This window comes from Mauremys mutica, chromosome 2 (genome assembly GCF_020497125.1).
Source record: "Mauremys mutica isolate MM-2020 ecotype Southern chromosome 2, ASM2049712v1, whole genome shotgun sequence".
Taxonomy (NCBI): domain Eukaryota; kingdom Metazoa; phylum Chordata; order Testudines; family Geoemydidae; genus Mauremys; species Mauremys mutica.
In genome coordinates, this window is record NC_059073.1 from 39,358,020 (window position 1) to 39,381,907 (window position 23,888).

The 23,888-nt window shown below is 38.0% G+C and overlaps 1 protein-coding gene across 3 annotated transcripts in view; it reads left to right on the top strand.

Annotated features, from left to right (window-relative positions):
• Positions 1-23,888, top strand: part of UBR5 (ubiquitin protein ligase E3 component n-recognin 5) — a 147,711-nt gene that overhangs the window by 70,665 nt on the left and 53,158 nt on the right. For 2 of the 3 annotated variants that reach the window (XM_045006898.1, XM_045006899.1), the window contains exons 15-26: positions 1,251-1,360; positions 3,593-3,705; positions 11,515-11,658; positions 11,743-11,854; positions 12,088-12,242; positions 13,807-14,004; positions 15,478-15,688; positions 19,197-19,323; positions 21,417-21,568; positions 22,012-22,107; positions 22,605-22,728; positions 23,680-23,777. In XM_045006898.1, coding sequence (XP_044862833.1) covers positions 1,251-1,360; positions 3,593-3,705; positions 11,515-11,658; positions 11,743-11,854; positions 12,088-12,242; positions 13,807-14,004; positions 15,478-15,688; positions 19,197-19,323; positions 21,417-21,568; positions 22,012-22,107; positions 22,605-22,728; positions 23,680-23,777 — 1,640 coding nt within the window. Of the gene's footprint in view, positions 1-1,250; positions 1,361-3,592; positions 3,706-11,514; positions 11,659-11,742; positions 11,855-12,087; positions 12,243-13,806; positions 14,005-15,477; positions 15,689-16,317; positions 16,363-19,196; positions 19,324-21,416; positions 21,569-22,011; positions 22,108-22,604; positions 22,729-23,679; positions 23,778-23,888 lie in introns of all 3 variants that reach the window. The other variant, XM_045006897.1, reaches the window with a different exon arrangement.

Here is a 23,888-nt window from a genome sequence, read left to right on the forward strand (position 1 = left end):
TACAACTCCCTGGGCTACTTCCCCATGGCCTCCTCCCAACACGTTCTTTATTCTCGCCACAGGACCTTTCTCTTGGTGTCTGATAATGCTTGTACTCTTCAATCCTCCAGCAATACACCTTCCCACTCTCAGCTCCTAGTGCCTCTTGCTCCCAGCTCTTCGCATGCACGCTACAAACTGAAGTGAGGTCCTTTTTAAACTCAGGTGCCCTGATTAGGCAGCCTGTCCTAATTGAGGCTAGCGGTTTCCTCTCAATTGGCTCCAGGTGTCCTAATTAGCCTGCCTGCCTTAATTGGTTCCAGCAAGTTTCTGTTTGTTCTGGAACTGCCCCTGTTACCTTACTCAGGGAAAAGGGATCTACTTAATCTGGGACTAATATATCTGCCTTCGAACATTCTCCTGTATCCGTCTGGCCTGATCCTGTCACAGTGCATACATTTTAATTGCAATCAAGATGTCGCTACAAGTGTTTGAAACTATGGACATTTAAACAACAGGAGTGTTATGTGAAGACTGAGACTCTTTTATCTACTGTGTTTTATAGTGGTAGTAAAATTTTACTTGAACAATTATTACGTATTTTAGTGAGCTGGAAATTGCTTCAGTCTTGGTACTAATTATATTGTGAAAAGCTGTGTGGGGTAGTCTCTCCAAAGTTAGGGTTGCATCCAGCTTCCATTAAAATGGATAACTGTGACTTGGAAAAAAATGGTTTGGCCTGAACATTTTCACTTGCTCTTAAAAGCAAACTGTTTTGTTAGTTTGACAGTTTTCTTACAACTTATTTTGAGTTATAGGTCACTTTAATAAATAAACACCTTTCTCTTCTTCCCACCCTATCCTCCCAAATTAGTTCACATTTGGGGATGTTTTAACATTCCAAAATGTGGGATTTCAGCTCTCCATTGAGAACAATTTTACAGCTAGACCCTGCGTAAGGAACATAGCATCATCTAGACATTATAACTTTATCCTAGTAGCTCTATAATTGGATATGTTAAAAGCATAGAAATATAGATTTATATTAGGGTTTTTACTGTTTCATTCTAAACTAAGAAATCTGTTTAAGTGTTTGCAAAAAGAAAAGTAATTTTAGCTCTTACACAAATTACAATTTGAAATGCTTGGCTAGATTAGGTTTTTGTTCAGCAAAACAAGCCCAAGAAACTGTTTTGTCCAAACCTTGAAATAGACCTTTCATTCAGTTAATGTTTTTTTTTCATAAATATAATTAAATTCTTAAATCCTAGGCCTGAAAGCAAACAGGAACCAGTGAAAACTGAAATGGGTCCACCACCATCCCCAGCTTCTACCTGTAGTGATGCATCTTCAATTGCAAGCAGCGCATCAATGCCGTACAGTAAGTTTTACTTTTAATAGTGCAATGTCTATATCACTGTTACAGATGCCTTGCATAAGTTGGGAATGTATACCCGACAATTACACCCCCCTAACCCCCCCCCCCCCCCCAAAAAAAAGCGTACGGAACTTTTTCCCTAAGTGCGGATTTTCATAAATTGGGTTTATGTAACCCGGAGAGCATTTGTATATATCACAGTTACCCTAAGTCTATCATGATGTATGTTTGTTTTTATTTATTTCTAGCACTGAAGAGTGTTCTTGGCAAGCAGTTTAAAGCCAGTAAATGGAAGATGTCTTATGAATAATGTTAACAGAAATCTTTGAAAATGTAACTTTCTGACTGGCAAAATGCATTCTGGCTCTTCTATCCTAACTGCAGTTCACTTAGACTACTGTGAAAACATTTTTTAATCCACTGATTTTGAAAGTTCTGATTTGCCAGTGTTCTTCTAATGTAGAATTTATTAGAATAAACAGTGGGAGTTTAGTGCTGGTATCTTAAAGTTAAATATAGTAAATTTCAGTCAGGAAGCTTGTTGTAGATTTATACAAAAGCCAATAACTATATGATGCTCATTTGGTAGAAACATTGTAGTTAGTTATACAGAGACTTCCATTATAACATTATCTTATGTTTAGAACTTCCTGGAATGAAATTTTCCATTCTCGGTTTCAACCTAGAGTTGAACTGGTTTTGAAAAATTGAGTAAAATCCATTCTTCAGTTTTTGAAATGTGCAAGGGTGGCAGAAATATACCTTATGCACTTCCAGATTATTTTAAGACATTTCTGACATTGCTCAGGCATCTTAACTAGGGCATGCTTCCAATTGGTTAGTCTTCCTCTGAGGACCTTCTTCCACTCATGTGCACGTACACAAAGTAATAGTTTTAAAAATTTAGAAATTCAGCATTGCATATATGCTGTAAAACTGTTTGCTACTTGCATCAACAGTTCTCAGAATACCAAATATACCACATTAAAAACTCAAAAGCACTTGTCCCTACCATACCACCTTTGTGACTTTTAATCAGTATAGCTATTCTTATTCTGATACTATAATTTCAACAACTTCCTCGTTTTGACCCCTGTTCCTCCAGTTATACACATACCAGAGTGTACTGAAGGGTCACATAACTACTTAGATTAGAGAACTTTAGGTTCAGACCTACAATACTAATTTTGTTATAGCCAGTATCTAAAGAGAGAGCTTTCAAAATAGAAAACTGTTTTATAGATCAGTTTTGAATGCAGCAACTCTTTTTTTGACTTAAGACTTCAGGCCACAGCTGTCTGTTTAATCGTTCACTGTTTAAATAGTTATGTTCCAGCTATTAAAAGACCCCATGTTTTCAGCCCTGTGCTTATACGTTTGTGTGGAATTTTTAAAGCTGTAAGTGCAGGGCTATAACTGTGTGGAGTTTATAAACCTTTTTCCCGTTTCTTTATTTAAAAAAATATGAAATCATATGTTCATGTAGTGTTGGTTAATATGAACTCTTATAAGTAAGGAAGCAAAAGGCTTCATACTAATGTTAAATCAGCCATGTTTCATGTTTGTATTCTTGTTGTAGTGTAAATACTTGCTCTTCAGATGTTGATCTTTAAAACAAAATGATAAGACTGCTATGAATACATTGCAACCCAGGTCCAAAATGTGTACTATCACCTTTACCACAGTAATCGGTTTTATTCATCTGTCAAATATTGGCCTGGGCTAGTTGGCAGAATTTTGCAAAGCTGTCATAAATAATGCAGCATATTTAACATGTCTGAATTAAGGATCTTATGCTAACTTCAACTTTTTAGGTCCTTTATCATAATTACTGTAACATTATAAAAACAGTTTTTTGGTACTTTAATACTTGGAATCTTTAACATATGGAATAAACAAACATGGCTAGGAATGAATTAACATGACTAAGGAAGTCATAGCTTTAATAGACTTTTTTTAGTTTCTTTTTGTTATGGAACAGCTTTACTGTTTTGGTACAGATTTATTAGCAAAACATTTTAAGTGGAATTGAGAAATTCTGTCACACTACTCTGACTTCAGACAGTGTTAGAATCAAACTAAATTTTACTTCTGATTTAAATTTTGATTTGAATAATGGTACACTTTTGCAAAGCGTGTGTGTTAGGCATAAAGTAAGATCTCTGCTATATTTAGATGAAATGTTTCAAGTTTCGGGTTTTTTTGGTACTTATTATTTTGTTGTTGTTGTTTAAGAACGACGACGGTCTACTCCTGCTCCGAAAGAAGAAGAGAAAGTGAATGAAGAGCAGTGGTCTCTGAGGGAAGTCGTGTTTGTAGAAGATGTTAAGAATGTTCCTGTTGGCAAGGTTTGTTTAAAATGAATTCTGATTGCTTTCCTTTTAATTGCTGTGAAACGATCTTTCCTTTTGATTGGCTGACTGTACAGTTGGTTTTACTTTGGCTGTAGAGTGACCCAATTTTGGGGACAGACGGGAGTATTGTTCGCTGTGCTTCTTCCCAGCACAACTTTTGTCATATTTTTAACATTTGTTCTTAACCCCATCAGTGATGCTCATCAACTGCAAACATACTCTGAGTCCAAAATGCTGACTGTGAAAGAAGTAATCTTTGATTTTCCCTGGACTTGATCCAAGTCTAGCTTTGCAAGAAAAGCACAAAGAATTGACCTTGCTCAAAAGTTCTTACAATGCAAGGAACAGTAGCCCCCTGGTTTGTCCAGCAAAATCATGGTGGGTCAAATAAACTATATTTTGAGACAGCATCACCTGAAAATTTGCTTGGACAAATCTGTTGATGAAATGGAACCCCAGAAAACAAACAAGAACAAGGTTCGGAGTAGAAATAAACTGATATGTTTACTGGAGACTGGGAATAATTTTATTTCACTTTTTACTAAATGGCACCATCAGGACACTTTACTTCAGTCAAGAATGCCAGTTTGTCTGGTCCTATATATCTCAGGACCCCAAACTTCCCTCTGTACCCACATGTGAAGGTGAACCTACCTTCAGAGATCTTGTGCAGGATCAAGAGTGCCGAAGAGGGAGGTTCTGTCTCTACACTGTACTGCCCTTTGTTTCCAAGACTCCTTTGGTTCTGGCTTTGTGAAATTAGTTGGGAGGGATGAGGTCAGTTGGGCATGTTTCTGCAGTATTCTCCAAACTGGGGGAAGGGATAGCTCAGTGGTTTGAGCATTGGCCTGCTAAACCCAGGCTTGTGAGTTCAGTCCTTGAGGGAGCCACTTAAGGATCTGGGGCAAAATCAGTACTTGGTCCTGCTAGTGAAGGCAGGGGGATGGACTCGACCTTTCAGGGTCCCTTCAAGCTCTATGAGATAGGTATATCTCCATATATTATAAAAGCCGGCACAATTTGTAGTAAACTGCAGAAACTTGCACTGCTTCCCTTTCTGAAAGGGGAATATCCCACGATAAATTTCCACTTCCTTGTATGGATTATTGCTGCATAAGGGAGCATTGAGTAGTTTATGTAAGAACACCCGAAAGCATTTGCAGGTTTCTCTTGGGAAGACAGTGTGTTCTAGTGGATAAGGGCACTGGACTGGAAGTCAGGATACTTGGATTCTGTTTTATTTGTGCCACTGATGTGGTCTGTGACTTTGTGAAAGCCATTTAATCTATTTGCCTTTTGTCTGTCTCTTCCATTTAGATTGTAAGCTCTTCAGGGCAGGGACGGTTTCTCACTATGTCTGTACAGTACCTGGCACAATGGTGCTAAATCTGGAGTGAGATCTTTAGGTGCCACTGTAATACAAATATTTTATTTTTATATATATATTATATAGAGGTTTAATTTTTTTTGTACACAGTTTTTGTGATGTGCAAATACAGCAATCTTTCTGCCTGTACATTTTTACAACTTACAAATGTCCACCAATTGCTAGTAAGGAGGCCCACCCCTCAGGACTACTCAGTCACCTTTGCTGTTTTTTTTAAATATAGAAGGCTAGATGGCACCATAATAATGCAAACAATGTTTCTAAAAGTAAAACTGTAAAATGTTCAAGCTATCAAAAAGAAAGGAACAGGTCCAGTTAATCTTTCCCTACCCACCAATCCCACTTCTTTCAAGAGTACTTCCCACCTTCTCCTCCAGTAATCTTTGCAGATTCTCCTTTGTCTGTACAGAAATGAAGCCTAGAAAACCTATTCCTCTCTTCCAAGAAATGGTATCAGGCATGAATGAAAAGTTTGGAAAAAATAATTCTCAGTGTCCAATTATTGTATTACCAACCAAAACAGTCACACAGTTGTACTGCTGTTATTCATGTCCATCCTTTTGCCTTCGTTTTTCTAATCATGAGTTATCAAGTTGACTTACTGTAGAATGTGAACTCTTGATGGCCAGGAATGTGTTTTACGCACCATACTCATTTATGGTGCTGTTTTAATATCTATTTATATCTCTTAGATTGTAAATTCTTTAAGGTAGGGAAACATTACTTCTTATATATTTATATAGCACTGTAAAATGTACAATGCAATGTAAATGTCAGCCAATTTTAAGTTTCAAGTAATAGTATAAAAACAGATAAAATAAAAATTTAGATAAACAGTGGCTTCTAGAACCCAGGATGTAAAAATAGACATGCACTTGTAACATCCAGTGAAAGAGGGCAGAGAAATGCAAGTTGCAACCTTACTGATTCAGATTGCTTAGCTTCTTTCTGCCCATGAAGTTGCGCAGAACAAGTTGGGGACACACTTAATATCCACTGGAAAAATACTGTTCATTATGCTTCTGTCTTGCAAGCCTCCCCAATAGCCAGTTGTGTTCATCTTTCAACGGTTGTCTTGGTAATTGTTTAACCTTTTTTAACTCTTTATTGAATGGAAAGAAGATTTGGGTCCTCATATTTTAGATTTATACATTGCATGTATCATTAATTTTAGATGCATACAGACTTCCAAATGGCAAAGTTATCAAACATGTCAAAAAGACAAGATGACCTGCCCAATTTTTGGCATGGACTCTATCCTATTCTTTCTCCTTCTTTCCCTTCCCCCTCCCCCCAGCACACACACACAATAACCCAGTCATCCCTCTCTGTGCCACCACCATGTTTGGAACAGTAAATGTTTTGTACAACCTCCTCTCCTGCAGTATGAAATCAGGGCTCTGACAGATCAGGGTTTCTGAGACTTCCACATCTTGAGGAAACTTCAATGAAAATCTTCTCCTAAGGTCTGCTACCTTAGACACCTCAGATAACTGGAGAGGGGGTGAAGCAGTCCCTCAAGTAGCCAAAACTTTGAAGGTCAAAACCACAACACCTTAAACTTCATTCTCTTAATTTGTCTTCTGGTGAATCTCATGAGGCACAGGACTAATGTGACCTCTTTGAGAAATACTGCTTAGTAAGCAGGCAATGATACTTGATTGCTATCTTCTAACCATCAGAAAGCATCTGAACTTCCCTATGATTTCTCTGTTTTGGGGCACAGTGAAGAAAAAAATGTTTGGGTTTAGGGTAGAAGACCCTGTGGCTCATGTATTGTCACTCCAGGCTAGTATTTCAGTTGCTCCAAAATTATAACAATCTCAGTTAAAGTTTAAAAGGGAGGTTGAGTTTAGAGCTAGGGGCTTAGTTCAGAATCACCACAAAGCATTTCATGGGTAGATTGAACCAGCAAATAGCTTTCAAGAATCTAGATTCATAAAAAGAAACTATTCTGGTCTCTGGAAATTTTTAGTGCTGCCAGTGCACTTGACTGTGTGCAACAACTTTGCCTAAATTTATAATCTCTAGATGCTGTTAGGATACTGCGCAGACCAAATGGTGTGATCTGTTTGTAGGACCCTATACAGAGGAATGAATTTAAGATCTGATCAGCTGTTTTATGGGGAAGGGGGGAGGGAATGAAGGGGTGTGGTGTGGACTCAGCCTCTGATCCTGGTAAGATACAATCCTCATGTTTGTCCCCTTGTCCCATTGCTTGGCCTCTGCAGTGATCCTATTAACACTGGGCTCTGTCCGTTCCCCCATAGTTTGTACAGCAACCATGTTATAGAAACAGACCTCATGTAATTGGCAGGAATATTCTGATGTGTATTTGTTCCTTTGGTACTACATAGAAGGATGGTCTGAGTGCAGTAACTCCTAGTTTATTGTAGTCTTAAGACACTGGAAGACAGAAGAGCAGCAGAACTTGTCAGATGGAAGCTCTGAGAAGGTTACAGTTATTTCCCAGACCTGTATTGTTTCCTAGTCTTGATGTTCCACTTTAATCCTAAACCTCATGGGTTTAGAATAGAATCCAAAGCATATTCCTCAAAGCTCTGTGGGTCAAGGAGATCCTAATTAGAAGGTTGCCAACGTGGTGAAAACAGATGGATACAGGAACAGGGAGTGAATATTATTCAGCACCAAAGTCTTGCACCTGCTATTTTAACTATTAGACTCTGCTGCTTGGAATGGAATGAAATCTGGTGTAGGAAAATTGGGTTGAAGCTGCTTCCGTCTTGTACTTTGGCAGCTGCAGTTCCATTTGGTCTGAAGCTTCCTATTGGCAGTGTCCAGCGCTTCCCCAAACAACTTCAGTCCATCAATCGTATCCTGGATCAGGTGAGAGTTCAGGATAGTGTCCATTTCTAAGTTCATAAGCCAAAATTTTCTTCTGATTGTAGGGGATCTTGTGTGCAATACCCAAATTGGATTGAATGGGTAAAAAAGCTTGGCCAGAAGATTGAGATATATCCTTTTAGGCAGTGCTTCAAATGTATTTAGTCTCTTAGTTTCTAGAATTTTTGCCTTTGGCCTCAACCCCATAGGAAAGATGCCTTAGAGGTGCTCGCATCTAACATGGTCCCCGAAAAGGTATGTAGCTCCTTTTTCGTGGCTGTACTTGTCTTAATCCATTATTTCTTTAGGCATGGCCTTTTGTACATGCTCTGAGGGTAAGGAAGTCGTCTTCTCTTTACATAAAGTTATATATGGGTATATATATTAAATATGCATATGGGTTATATTGAAATAGGGCAAGCTATTAAACTGGTCCTGTTCAGTCCCACAGTGAATTGGTTAAAAGTGTAAAATTGCACTTTCACTTGGCTAGCTGCACTGCTTTCCGGAGAGGAAATCCAGTCACCCTGGAGAGATGGAATATTTATGCAGGTTACCAGTAGACCCCCAAAAATGTAATTTCTGAAAGGATCGGCTCTGTAATAGTCATCTTCCATGTTCTTTAATACTGGGGAGTGTTTGTCAAACATAGTCTTCTACACTGAGCCCTAAGGAGCAGAACCTCAGCAGAATTGCCTCCATTTGTTGCTGAAGAACAGAATGTACCATTGAATTTTATTTTCCTGATTGTTCAGAATATTTTTTTTCTCCACTTTGCTTTTTTTAGTATAACTTAATGAAACGCACAAGAAAGTGTGTGTGTTCAGTCTTAGTAAATGCATATCTCTATGTATGGTACGTGGCAAATTTACTCAAATATTTTCTTTTCAACCAATATTTTAAAATATTGAAAAACTAAGGTGGAATATAAGTGGAATGCGGTATCAAGAGAGAATAGTGAAAGAGAGCAGATGCCATGGAAAGTGAATTTTGCTTTTGGAAATATATTTAAACTTCAGCATTTTTATCTGCTTGTCTTTGTTCTAAATAAGTTTGTCTATTTAATGACATCTCTTAGATGCTAACTCGTACTGAATGTACGACTGTACAATAGATGCATATATTCTAAAATTGTTACTAAAATTGTAAAGTTAATATTGTATTTTCGTCTTTGATGGCATTTGCACAAATTGTGAGAAGTTACACTAGCAGTTTGGAATGTCTGTAGTAAACAATTCTGTTTCTGAAAGATATGTCTAAGTCAAGTATTTTTATTAAAAAGAATAAAATAATAAAACACCAGGGCTTAATAGTGAGCTTCTTTCATTGAATTGAGATTAAAATAAACTGGGAATAAAAATGAGTCTGAGCTACTTGACTAGTTTTAAGAAGAAATTTGCTGTTGTATACTGGTCAATTAATCTTTCTCTAAAGGCAAATATATAATAGATCCAAACTCTTGGGTCTGTGTTCTCTGTGTATAACTGGGATCAGAGCATCCAGTTTTTACTTCCCAGTTGGTTGCTTAATTTGTCAGTGGGTGGTCCATCCCGACTAGTCTGACACACATAAAAGCCAATAACTACTGTAGCATCCACCAATGAAGGAGCTACCTTAGTGGTCTTTTTTTCAGGAGCTCATTTCTCATCCCTTCTCTCCCAAATCTTCTTGAATGAAGGTTTCCCCTAGTTTTCCTAAATCAACTCTGAATATTAGTTTCTTTCTAAATAAAGATGTTCAGTTTTGGTGCTTTGCCTTTAAAAAACAGTTTCCTTTTAGGGTCACTGCATTTTTCTTATTCTGTCAGTATTTCTTTTTTACTGAATATATGAAAAGCAGCTCAGTTGCTTTTAAATGGTGACTGAAGTGTGATCAGAAGAAGTCTAGAGCAGATTTGCTTTAGGAAGATGTGTTGATCTGTTAGATGCTGGGGACAGCTCGAACTTTTTCCCCTGTTGCAGGTTATGTAAGTCTTGAAGATGGGAAAGGAGGCAACATGGAAGATGGCCTCATAGCTCTCTGTGCTCCTGATAGAAGTTAAGACTCTGTACAGAAGAGGCACAAATCAAAACTTCCATAGCAGCACTTAAACAGTCATTTATGAGTTCCCATACGTAAGAGCAATGGTTGTGCCAAGGCTTCAGTGTGGTCTCAAACACTCAATCTACATCACTGGTCACTGGAGAAACTGGCACTGAATCCTCCCTTAAAGTATAGGTTATTTATTGACATTTCCTATGCATAGTTTTCCCTGGAATGCCTGGATCAAACTGCTTGAGTCCTCCATGCAACATCATTCTTTCATTAGCATTCCTGCTAGCTAAACTCTGGTCTAGAACATGTTCTCTTTTGGCAGGGCCAGGTTTGTGGCATTACACCACGTTCTTACAACTTGTCAACCCTGTATGTTCTGTATTAATTGACATGGCATAGGGCATCAAGCTCACTCCCATCTCTGGGTGAGTGTGCCATATGCTTTGGCACCAGTGCCTCTGATACTGCTGGTTACATTGTTGCCATTCTTGGTGCCATCTGTCTTGATATAGGGTGTTAAGGTATTCTTTCTCCATCAGTGCATCTACTTCCGCAGACCACTTGGCCACCTGAGACTGGTTGGGAGAAGGGTTGGGAGTCCATAGGCATCTCTGTTACCCTGAAGATTTAGAGGGAAGCTCTCCTACTCCTTACAACTCTGTAGGAGTAGAGGAGGGTGCAGCAGTTGACTAGTGAACAAAATATTTATTTTGTTTCCTTGCAGGCAGGGTACCTGCACAAATTTCACTTAATTTAGAGGCTAGCAAAAGTTCCAGAGTTGTTGTTGTTCCTTGAGATGAAGGCTTTAGTAAATCTGAAGGCGGATCTCATCACCTGATTTTGACTAATACTTTCATCTTTTGTTGGACCTTCATTCGTCCTAGAAGCCTCAAAAGTTAAAGGAACATAGCAGAAAAAGTGCTGATTTTTCTCTTGTACTTTTGAGAGAGTGGTGACTGCAGCTGGAATGACCAAGGGACACGATGGCTTTGCAGTTTGGCGATTAATGAACACAGTACTAAGCCGAGGAACTTACTTGACGCAAGCATACCAGTCATGCATTTATAATGTACTTGTCCTTGAAGAGATGCTCCACTTAGAATTTCAGAAGAAGTGGCCCGAGTGGCTTTCGACTGCTTTGTAAGGGGAAAGACGGATGTAGTGTAAATGTTCCTGGGTATGCATGGCTACATCCTTAGACTCAAGAGTTTTAGTAGTAAACTATTTTTGAGATTGGATTGGGGCAGATAAGACCACGCTGTTCACCGGTTACTGTCATGTGGCTCCTTTTTGTAGTCATTCCAAATACTGGATTGGGGTAGGCGTTAAGAAATCCACCTAAACGAATAGGTGCACAGGAGCACAGTAACTGCAGAAGAATAATGCTCCTTATAACTAGGGACCTTGGAGTTAAGACTTACCATCTCAGACCAAACTTCTGTGCTCTGACAAAAAGGTTCAGGGTAAATAAAACTACTTTTCAGCTGTATCTCAAAGTTTTTAGTAACACATCAATTATGTTTGTGTTCTGCTTGTAGGTACTAAAAGTGGATGGTGCCTATGTTGCTGTGAAATTTCCAGGCACATCTAGTAATGCAAACTGTCAGAGCAGCTCCGGTTCAGATCCTGATCCTTCTTCCCTTCTCCAAGATTGTAGGCTGCTCAGAATAGATGAACTCCAGGTACGTTGGATGGAGAAATAAAAAACAGGAATTTGAAATTTCCTCATGGTGTTTGCATGCTGAGATCTTACACTTATTTTTTAGGTAGTCAAAACTGGCGGGACTCCAAAAGTTCCAGATTGCTTCCAAAGGACTCCTAAAAAGCTGTGTATTCCTGAAAAAACAGAGATTCTAGCAGTGAATGTAGATTCAAAAGGTAAGTGTTTTCTGTAAACTACCCTGCTGCACTTCTAAGAAGTGTTCTCTTTCTCCCCCCACCCCCCTTTTTTGTGGAAAACATTTCAACTGTCAAATTAAGGTGCATGCTTGTCTGCATTGATTAACAAATAATTACAGATGCAGTAGTTTGCATGTGTGTTGTGTTCTATTACAGAATGCCACCAATGAGAGATGTTAATTTTTTTCTTTCTTGTTCATGTACCCATGAAGGAGTGCATGCTGTCCTGAAGACTGGGAACTGGGTTCGATACTGCATATTTGACCTTGCTACTGGGAAAGCTGAGCAAGAAAATAACTTCCCCACTAGCAGCATTGCTTTCCTGGGTCAGAATGAGAGAAGTGTTGCTATTTTTACAGCTGGACAGGTTTGTTTGGGTTCTTTTGTTAATTTCCCTGTTAGATTTTAGTCGTTTAACTTCTCAGAGCTTTAGTTTTCCTAATCTGTAAAATGGGAATGCTGCTTCCTTTTCTAAAACTTGTTTAAGATTTGGAAGAGCTGGGATTTTTAAATGGTTTAAGGGAGCTAGGCATCCAACTCCCTTGACTTTCATTGCAAGTTAGGCACTTAACAAACACTTAAGCATGTCTGAAATCCCCATATCAGTACTTTGAAATCCTTGGATGGAAGGCGCAAAATATTTTTATTACAGAGGAAGCAGCCATTGCTTCGGTGAAGACTTCAGCAAACAGCAGATATGGCTTTGTTCAGGAGGAAAGTAGATTTTCATCTGGCCCATTTCTGAACATTTGAATATAGCAAAAAATATTTCATGCTTGTGTGTGTTAAGCTTGTTAAGCATCTGTCTAATAGGATGTGAAGTGCATGTGTTTGTAAGGAGCTTAATGAACACTTAATCACTGACACATACCTGTGTAGCACATCCTATTTTAGGAGCATTCCGAACTACTAAGTCCCCTGGAAGCACTTCCAGAAGACTGAAACTTCTTAAATGTTTCTCAGACCCACGATCTTATTAAATGGAGCCTCCTCTTTGGGTTCCTGTGGCATCAAGGTTGATCAGGTTCCGGTGATGGTGTAAAGACGAATAGGTCTGGCTGTGCGTTTTGCAATATTTTGCAAGTCAGAGCTGCTAACTCCTGTGATATTAATCTGCTTCTTTTAAGTTTGTCATTCCCATCCCCCCCTTTTAAAATAATAAAAACTGGGTCAAAAGTATATTAAATCAGTGTAGAATTTTCATGGCTAAATACATAAGTCAGGTAATCCCAAACAAGGTTGAATATGCAGACTTAACTCAGTATTGTAATGCATATGTAAGGGCCATCTTTAACTGCATATTTTAATGCAGATTACTATATAAAGGCTATAGAGAAAATATATTTCTCACACACACTCACTCACTCACTTGTGTAGGCAGTCCATGACTGTAACCTTGCTTAGGTGACATAAGTGAGTAATGGATCTCCAGGCATATGTAGGTGTTTAGAAGAAGAAACAGAAAAAATAATTTTCAGTGATTTCTGCAAGCCACATCTTTAGTACAGATATGTAAGAAAATTTTATTGTCAAAGATACTCTGAAAATTTGTAGAATTCAGTGTTTCCGTTCAAGTTTGTTTGTAAGTATTTTTCAATAAATTATGGTGTCAGAGATCCAGGTATTGTATTAGGATTGATACATATTTCATTTTAATTAAGGTTTAATTTTAATTTTTTAAAGTAAATTGACACTTATTTGTGCTATTGACTGTGCTGTGCTAAGCACTTCCCAGTCATTCAAGAAGTTGTGGCTCTTGCCCCAAGGAGCTCAATCTAAAAAGAGGTAGAGAGAGGTTATGAATTTCAAATCAACTAGATTTCCTGTGGGCAGCATGACAGAAGTGAGTCTTTAGGAGGGATTTAAATGTGGAAATACATATTATATGATTTTGCAAAATGGTGATCTGGTGTTAATTTATTTTTATGTAGGAATCTCCTATTATTCTTAGAGATGGAAATGGAACTATCTATCCAATGGCAAAAGATTGCATGGGTGGAATAAGGGATCCCGACTGGCTTGATCTTCCACCTATTAGTAGTCTTGGAATGGGTGTTCATTCCTTAACAAATCTTCCTGCTAATTCAACCATTAAAAAGAAAGCTGCTATCATCATCATGGCTGTTGAGGTAATGTTCTGTGTTTTGCTTACTTCATTACTACATGGTAATCTTAATAACTGCTTTTTAAAAAATGGTAAATTAAAGCATCTTGGTATTTAACTCTTTAAATTACCATTGCATTTCTACTCTTCTGTCATTTTAAATTAAATAATGTTTTATAAACCTGAAAACCAAACACAACTTTTTAGTAAACCAAAAGGTCTTTGACGTGACTCCAGTGAGAGATTTTTAAATTATTATTTTATAATTGTTAGAATTATTAGGGATTATGCTTCTAAAGTTTAAAATATTGACTAGTGTCTCTTCCATACTATTGTATTATTCTATTATTGAATGTATGTGTTTTCTCAAGTGATCAGAAGTTTGTCATGTTACTGTAAATGCACTACAGTTTGCCTGTAATTTGAACTAGTGCAGGAAATGTTAAAGGAGAAATTGTAGGAGTGATTTCTTGTGAATCTCCACTGTTGCGACGTATAAAATCTTTGGGGAAGGACCTCTTGCTTGAATCCTCTGTAGAGTGCCATATACACCTATAGCACCATATAAATAATTATATAATATATTGAATACTAGTTTATGCAAAATACCAAACATGCTAGAAGAACCTCTACTACTTCCTCTTAAATGGTTAGTGTGGTGTGTTATTAGATTCCCTAAAGCAGTGGCTCTCAAACTTTTTTTTACTGGTGACCCATTTCACATAGCAATCCTCTGAGTGCCATTTCCCCCTTATAAATTAAAAACACTTTTTTATATATTTAACACCATTATAAATGCTGGAGGCAAAGCAGGATTTGGGGTGGAGGTTGACAGCTCACAACCCCCCATGTAATAACCTCACGACCCCCTGAGGGGTCCCAACCCCCAGTTTGAGAACCCCTGCCCTAAAGGATGAATTTATCATGTGTGCTGTACTGCTGCACTTCATATTAGACCTATATTGAGTCTTGCATTGGGGTACACCACATTTTTAGGAGGAAAAGGGGTCACCCAGACAATTTCAACCTCCCCATCCCAATTCTACCAATCATTAAGAGAAAACCCTATAAAAGCCAGTTCATATAGACCACTTGCTGTGTTCCTTGAGTCCTACAATTTTGCTGTGTTACATAGTCATGAATCATAGAAATCCTGTATCTTTTGAATTGATGTAACCAGGTATGATGCCAAGAGCCAAGCTTTTGTAGTTTGACAGATGCTTGGTATTTCAGCATGTCCTTTTTCTTTAATTTTCTTTTATTATTTGCTTATAGTAGAAATGACATTCAGTCTCAATATGAGATGTTGAGATCATAACATTAAAAAAAAGTTCTAGTATATTTGTATTCAACGTTTCCTGTGTTACTAGTGAACATCGTAGACTTAAGTTTTTGCATGTTCATTTTTCAATGCAAAGCCAGAAATATCTAGAATTGTTTCTGTCTACATTTTTTGTTCCATTTTATTAAAGTCTTTCTTTCTTTTTTCTGAGCACAGAAACAGACTTTAATGCAGCATATTCTCCGATGTGACTATGAGGCCTGTAGACAATACCTGATGAATCTTGAACAAGCTGTTGTCTTGGATCAGAATCTACAAATGCTACAGACGTTCCTCAGCCACAGATGTGATGGAAATCGTAATATTCTACATGCTTGTGTATCTGTATGCTTTCCAACCAGTAACAAAGAAACGAAAGAGGAAGAGGGTGAGCAATGTATCATGAGAGCCTTTTTGAATCTACCTTTTTAAATACAGTTTCAAGAATATTTGAAGGAGAGCCAAAATTTTCAAAACAAGTGCCTAAAATGTGGGACCTAAAATAAATGACCTAACTTTTCAAAGGTGTGGAGCTTATGCAGCTTCATTGGGATTTGTGGGAGCTCAGCACTACTTTATTTAGGTGCCTAATTGTGGTTTTAGGACACACTTAGAGCACCCAGATCTGAAAATTTTAGATTGTCCCTTTATATCATTATTAGCTTGGGGTTTTTTTTATACACACACAGTGTTCAAGTTTTCTTTCCAGGATTATCAAATAACTTGTCTAATGTTTACTGGTGTCTTTGGTATTTCTTCCATTGAGAAATCTGTATTGGAAAATATGAACACAGGGCTTTCTGTTGATGTAAGGGACTGACATTTTTTATAGCTTTTAAAATACTATTGCATCAAAAAAAAAACCCACATGAAAAGAACATTGTTTGCAAAGTCAATGCTCAAAAGATCGGAAATGCCAGAATTAAGACTACTCTTGCAATTTTAATTCAGCCCCCTTCTGCATATGCATTATGATACAGTCTTTAATTACATGATCACATACTATTGTTTCCACAGGGCTACTTCATTCAGTGCACAAGATGGACAGTGCTCACCAAATGGGTAGCTATTCAATATTTCTTTTATCCTCATCATTCAATGTGTGGCCCCATTCCTTATTTATTGTACACCATCCAAACCCTGCACTGAATAAAGATTTAACTTCCTGATGGGCTTTACTGTGGTGCTCTCATAGTAGTATCTTAGTTCTTTACAGTCATTAATGAACTTATCTTCATAATGCCACTGTGGTGACCGGGTGGTATCATCTCTATTTTACACATGAGGAACTGAAGCATAGAGAGTAAATCCAGAAGTGCCAACTAATTTTGGGTGCCCAGTTTGAGAAGCCATGGGCCTGATTTTTTTCCCAAGTATTTAGCAATTTATAGCACTCTCCATTCAGAGCACAACTCCCATTAATCTCAGTTGCTGTTGTAAAAGTGTGAATCACTCACAAGTCAAACCCCATGTGTCTCAGATTGGTTACCCAAAGAGCACATAGTAATCACCAGTGAAAAATTTGATTTGTGACTTTGCCTCAGAGTTTCTATATGGTACTGGGGGAGGAAGAAATAGAATCCAATTCTTTAGAGTGGAATACAGCTGCCTTAACTGCAAGACCATCCTTTTTCTTTCTGCAGTTCCCGGTCTCATTCATTACACACCTTCCAATTTCTGTGACAAAAATGAGGCAGGGGTTCTACAGATGAAAGCCTCATTCACTGCACAACAGTGATTCCCAGAGCACTGTCCATCATGTGCATTGATTGAGGCAGTGGTCCTGTGGGAAAAAATACTATGTGATCATGTAATTAAAGACTGTATTAAAATGCATATCCACAAGAGGACTGAAATAAGGTTGCATTGGCTGGCAACCTTAATTCTGTCTCTTCCTAATTTTGAATACTTGACTGTGTAACCTTAACATTCTTTTGACAAAGTTTTTTTTTTTTAAATGTAATTTACCAGGTTTCCTTAAAACTTAAAATCCAAAAAGATAAAAATTCCATCATGTGGAGTCATATTGACTCCTCTCCTCCTTATAAGTAGGGCTGGGCTCTTTAGTTCCCATGCACAGTCTTCCCTACTTGAGCTAACAGTAGCAGTAGTGGTAGAAGGTTACCTTCTGTTGACCTGCCACTAGACAGGTATGGCAGCAAAGGAATGTTGATTCAGGAATAATGGGTTCAATTTCAGGTTCTATAGAGGGTGTGTTTGAGCTTCTCAATGAAACAGTTATAAAAATTTTAACATGGACTAAACCGTTCATCTCTTTTTCTGAGAAACAGCTGAACCAATTTGGCTTCAACTTTTGAAAAAGACATAAGCCTAAGGCAGTCAGTATGAAGTTTCAGTCCAAATGGTTCGAGTCTGGCAAAGCTATAAGCAACTGAAACAGGGTCTTATAATGGAAAATGTCAGGCAACATTAAATATACGTGTTAATACTTGTACCACTTATAATGATGTGTATGCTTTTATATATAGACAGTACCAATACTGTAACCTCAGAACTTTGATCATATTAAAGTAGAAACCTTAAGCAGTTCTAGTTAAATGCTATTACAGAAATGCTTGTGAAATTTTTTAACTCGGAATATAAATCCAGTGTGGTGGTTTTTTATAGTTTCACATTATCTGCCTGAATAAAATAAACTCAGAAAATGACCTTTTAAACTGCATTAACTACTTAACTTGAAATGTTTTGTTTTTAGCTTGTATCTTGCTGAACAGTATTTCTAATGACTTTTACTGATGCCTATTTTATGAGATTCTGAACTAGAATATTTCATAGGGAAGTAAAGGACTATAGAAGAATATAGTAGATATAATTTTTCATTATCCAGACAGAAGCACTAAAAGTAAATGACTTAGGCCTTGTCTACACTGGCACTTTACAGTGCTGTAACTTTCTCGCTCAGGGGTGTGAAAAAACACACCCTTGAGCGCTGCAAGTTTCAGCTCTGTAAAGTGCCAATGTAGACAGTGCACCAGTGCTGGGAGAGGGTAGCTATTCCCCTTGTGGAGGTTGTTGTTTTCTCAGCTCTCTCCCACCCTGGTGCCGCAACTACACAGCTAGGGCAGCATTTTAATGGTGCTAGTGAAGACATGCCCTTAGTCATTTCTGGATTTTTAGATGCCACAGTGGTGGTGTGTTTAGGTGGCTGGCTGTTTCTCAGGAATGTTGTAGTCCAGACAAAATGGTTCTCTTTGAGAGAAACCTTTTATACTAAATTATACAATTCGTTTTGTAAAACTTTTATTGTAATACACAAAACAATGAAAATGTCTTGCTGATCCTATTTGTTGTGCCATAGATTTTTGTCAGACTTGCCTGCACGATATTGTTTTGTCAGTATCTTGATTAACTTTATTGGGTTGACACCTCAGAGAATTTCAGAGGGGAGTGCTATGCAATTGTTTCTTTTGCGGTGACATTTCAAATGCTGGTTCCCTTTGGCACTCATGCCCTTTGTATGTTTGTATAGCCATTAGAGGAGATTTAAGACTCTTTGGGTTGTCGTATATAAAGATACTAATAGTTCTATACCTTATTCATTGAATCCAGAGTCTTATTCCAATAATTACTACACACACATACAAGGCACACAGCAATAATATCTGGATACCACTTGCAAAATGAAAAACATAAGATCCATGTTTTTACAGATCATAAAGCACATTCTATGCAGTCATTTCCCATCAACAGCTACTTTCCTCCTAGAGCCAGGGAATTTGCAACTGGAAAACTAATTGAATTTAAAACAAACAAACAAAAATTAAGAGTTTGCAGGAGAGTCTTTAAGATGTAATTAAGATCCCTGTGTTAACTCCTTTTTTTATAATGATACTTTATTTAAAATTTGGCACCAAATGTTTTTCTTAATGTTTCAGAAGCAGAGCGCTCTGAAAGGAATACATTTGCTGAAAGGCTTTCTGCAGTTGAGGCTATTGCAAATGCAATCTCAGTAGTATCAAGTAATGGTCCAGGAAATCGGGCAGGATCATCAAGCAGCAGAAGGTATAAACTGGTTTTACCAAGCTTGATTTGTACTTTGAGTACCCCTCGTATGTTAATGAAACTATAAAAGGTGATATTAGGAATATCAATTTCAATATTCTCATTTACTTTGCCATCATAGAAATTACACTTTAATGTACACAGACCACACACATTGAAATCATAAGCCTATCCTAGAAGAGGTTTGTTTTGCCTTTTAGCTGTGGTCAAGCATGGGGTGCTGTTGTCAGATTAAGGAGAAGGAAATGGGGGTGTAGTGATTAGAGTGCAGGAGTGAGGGCCAGACAGTCTTGGTTCTGTTTCTAGCTCCAGCATGGACTTGTGGGCATGTCTCTTAACTATTCTGGCCTTCAGCTTCCTCAACTACAAAGTGGCATTAGTACTTATCTACAATCTGGAGATGTAGAGGCTTTAATTGTGGTTTATAAAGCACATTATAAACTGCAATTAATTAAAGAGCCTAGGAATAAAAGTGTTATAGAAATGTTTGAAAATTGCTACTTATATTTACATCTTAGGAGAACTTCTAGGATAAGCTTATGATTTCAGTGTGTGTGGTCTGTATCTAAATCACAAGGTGTCCCTATTTATTTGCCTGCTGCAAGACCTCTAATTTCATTAAGTGCTTCCACCCCACAAGCCCTCAGATCTGAGTGGTATCTACATTGATAGATGTTTAGGACAGAACTTATAGATAAGTGTAATGAGTTGCTATCTTTCAAGTATCTGGTTCCAGAGTCATTCCTCAGTTTTCCTTTGACTGGATGGGGAGTCTGTATGATATTTGTGCTTTGACTCTCTCGCCAAAGCATAAATCCACATTAAATAAAACAGTCCTTTGCCATCCTTGGGCCATAGTCCTCTACTCCATATCCATACAGTCTTCCCTTTTGATGCAGGGGAGTAAAAGGTGGAGCCTTCATCTTACTCTCTGGAATACCCAATCTTGCAACCTCTAAATAAGAGCAGGTGCATATACAAGGACTTTTAAAGGGAACAAGACCCAATAACAGAAGTACTGGGCCACAGCGGCCCTTAAAGGGCCAATATATCCTGCTACAATAGAATGTTGGGAGGAAATTTTAAAATTATTGCTTGACTGATATTCTCTCTGTACCTGAGGCCATGGCTACACTTGCAGATGTGCAGCGCTGGGAGTTACAGCTGTGTTCATACAGCTGTGCAGGGAAAGCGCTGGTGTGTGGCCACACTGACAGCTACCAGCGCTAATGTGGCCACATTTGCAGCATTTGCAGCGCTGTTGGGAGTGGTGCATTATGGGCAGCTATCCCAGCGTTCAAGTGGCTGCAACGTGCTTTTCAAAAGAGGGGGGTGGGGTGGAGTCTGACAGGGAGCGGGGGAGAGAGAGAGAGTGGATTTTTGGAGCTGACACTGTGTGTCAGCTCCCTGCCTTGCAAAGCCTGCCTTGCAAATGCTGTGTCAGCTCCCTGCCTTGCAAAATTTGACCATTTCCTCGACCCCTCATTCACTCTTAAATGCAAATAGCCTGCAGACCAGATAAGCAGCTGCTCCTACGGACTCCCCCCCCGCCATGCTGTTTCTCTCCTCAAGCAAACACTAGCTGTAGACATTCATCCCCCTGCCTGCCTCATTCACAGCAAACAGTAGCTGTGTTTGTTTTTTAGATAAGCAGCTCCCAGAGCCCCGAGTTCACAACAAAACAAAGAGAGGCATCATAACAAAACAAAGAGAGTAATTTAGTTAAAAGCATTATGGGAAAATTCGGGAGGTCAGTTACAGCGTAGTAAGATTAATCACTGTTTACACTTGCACTCCAGCGCTGCATCACCAGCGCTGCAATAGTTATACCCGAGGCAGAGCAGGAGTACAGCCAGCGCTGCAGCCAGGGAGATGCAGCGCTGTATGTGCCTTGCAAGTGTGGACGGTGACTAAGTTGCAGCGCTGTAAAGCCTCCACCAGCGCTGCAACTCTCCAGTGTAGCCAAGCCCTAAGACAATTATAGGAATAAAAGAAGTTTGGGTTGCCTTTAACTACAAAAGTTTTTCTTTAAGTATATTACCTAATTATAAATCAACGTGGAAGTGAATTTGTTCTGTTTGGTTTGTATTCAGTTTGAGATTAAGGGAGATGATGAGAAGATCCTTGCGAGCAGCTGGATTGGGTAGACATGAAGCTGGAGCTTCATCTAGTGATCACCAGGACCCAGTTTCTCCACCAATAGCTCCTCCCAGCTGGGTTCCTGATCCTCCTGCAATGGATCCTGGTAAGATTGCTAATGTATCAATTGATATGAGTGTAAAACTAGACATGATTAAAAAAGCAACAAACTAATGACTTAGACACTAAATTTTAAATTCACCTTCAGAGACTGAAATGTTAAATGTCCTGAAGAGTAAGTATTGTTAGTAATGGAGTAATCAGATGTACTTTTTGTATGGAAGCAGTGATTTAGAATTTAAAAGCACTTCTTCAAACTGGTACAATAAACAAAATTTGTTTAAAATGCTGTTGCCAAACTTTTAAAAAGTATTTGCTATAATGTTGGCTATATTGATGTCAGTCTAATTACATGACTTTTTGCTAAGTGCAAAGTGTCAGTTAAATATAAACAGGTGTATAGTGTCGCTAGAATATTGCAGAAAAAGCTTGTTGTTAGGATGTACATCAATATATAAAAAATATCCCTGCTGTTCTGTTTACTGAAAGATGGTGACATTGATTTTATCCTGGCCCCCGCTGTGGGATCTCTTACCACAGCAGCGACTGGCACTGGCCCAGGACCTAGCACCTCCACCATACCAGGTGAGAACCTGCTCTTTATCTGGATATGCTTGGGCGGCGGGGGGAGGGAGGGAATCACAAAAGCTACCTTTTGATAGGTTTTTGTGTATGCCAACTGCAGCTCCTTTGTAAATACAGATAGCTTTGGCTTGAAGCAGCATTTTATCACTATTCTTAAACTTATTTTTATGTAAAGCACAGCTCAGTAGAATATCACAAACTTTTATTTACCTGCAAATGTTGTGCATGTAAAAATGTCAGTAGTAATATGAAATTGTGCTTACTATCTGTTTCAGCTAATAACATTTCATATTCTCAAACATTCAATCCTTTATATACAGTGAAATGCATAATGTGTTGCTGAAACTGCCAAGACTGTCATAGTCAAGGTGGTGATTGATTATAACCTTTATACAGCTGTCTCTCTTTTTGATGACATTACTTTTATTAAATGACCGACTGTAAGAGGGACCCACTTTGGGGATTGTTTCCACAGAAGTATTTTTTTCTGATTGCAGGTCCTTCTACTGAACCGTCTGTAGTGGAATCAAAGGATCGGAAGGCAAATGCTCATTTTATACTGAAATTGTTATGTGATAGTGTCGTTTTACAACCTTATCTTCGAGAACTACTATCAGCCAAGTAAGGGTTTTGAAATGAAAAGTGCCACCATTGTTTAAAACAAATGTCCCCTGAAGATGATACATGAGCTGAAACTTACTCATGAACATCTTGGTGAAAATGTCTTCAATATGTAGGCAAATTTTAAATAGGAAGCAGTATATTAAACTAGAATTACTGCAGAATGTCTGCAAGAGTGCGTGTGCACACAGATACATGGATTACAAAGTAATTTACTTCTCAAGTAATCCCTTTGAGGATATTTAATCTAGGCACTTACACTGTGGTAATGCTGTATTGGAGAAGGGTATATCATAAGAAATCGACACCAGGTCTAGAGATTCTTTGTGAAAAAAGATTATATGGAATCCAACTAATATCTTTGGAGAAGACAAGGCTTTGAAATTAACTAAATTTTCACAATTGACGAGATTGATAAAATTGATATACTGTTCATACTAGGAGGAATTAAGAAACAAAGGGACACTCCTTAAGTGTCAGGAAACTCTGGAGCTTTGACATATTGCCCTTTGTGCAATAAAGCTTTGCTATAAGATGCCAAAGAGGACTGAAGCAAAAATTATAAGGAGTCAAACATTTGAATTCTTTTCTGAAGAAAGACTGTTTATATTATTACAGTAAAAAAAATGACACTTAATTAGTTGAGTTTCTCCCGTTAATCAACATGACAAAGTTTTAAATATATGGTAAATTATTAAATTACCAACTCCTTGCTTTTCCTTAGTGTATGCACTATACTAACTTCATTTTTTAATCTTTCCAGTTTTGTTACACAAAACAAATTATTTTTGGTTATTACTTTATATGTACCAATATTCAGCAGCCCCACTTATCCAGACTAATTCCTGTTTATATAGGGTTATGTTGGCCTATTTCATAGCTTTCTATTGCAACTACAAGTTCAGCATTTTTCAACTTATTTGGTAATAACTTTACAAATTTGTTTACTAGAGATGCAAGAGGTATGACACCGTTTATGTCTGCTGTTAGTGGCAGAGCGTACCCTGCTGCAATTACCATTCTGGAAACTGCACAGAAAATTGCCAAAGGTAAATGAGTTTCAAATATGTTTTATGCATACTGAGCTGTTTCCTTTTTTAAATTTTGGTTTTGGCATACATACAAAGACAGTAATTGAATGTATAACTAACAAACATTCT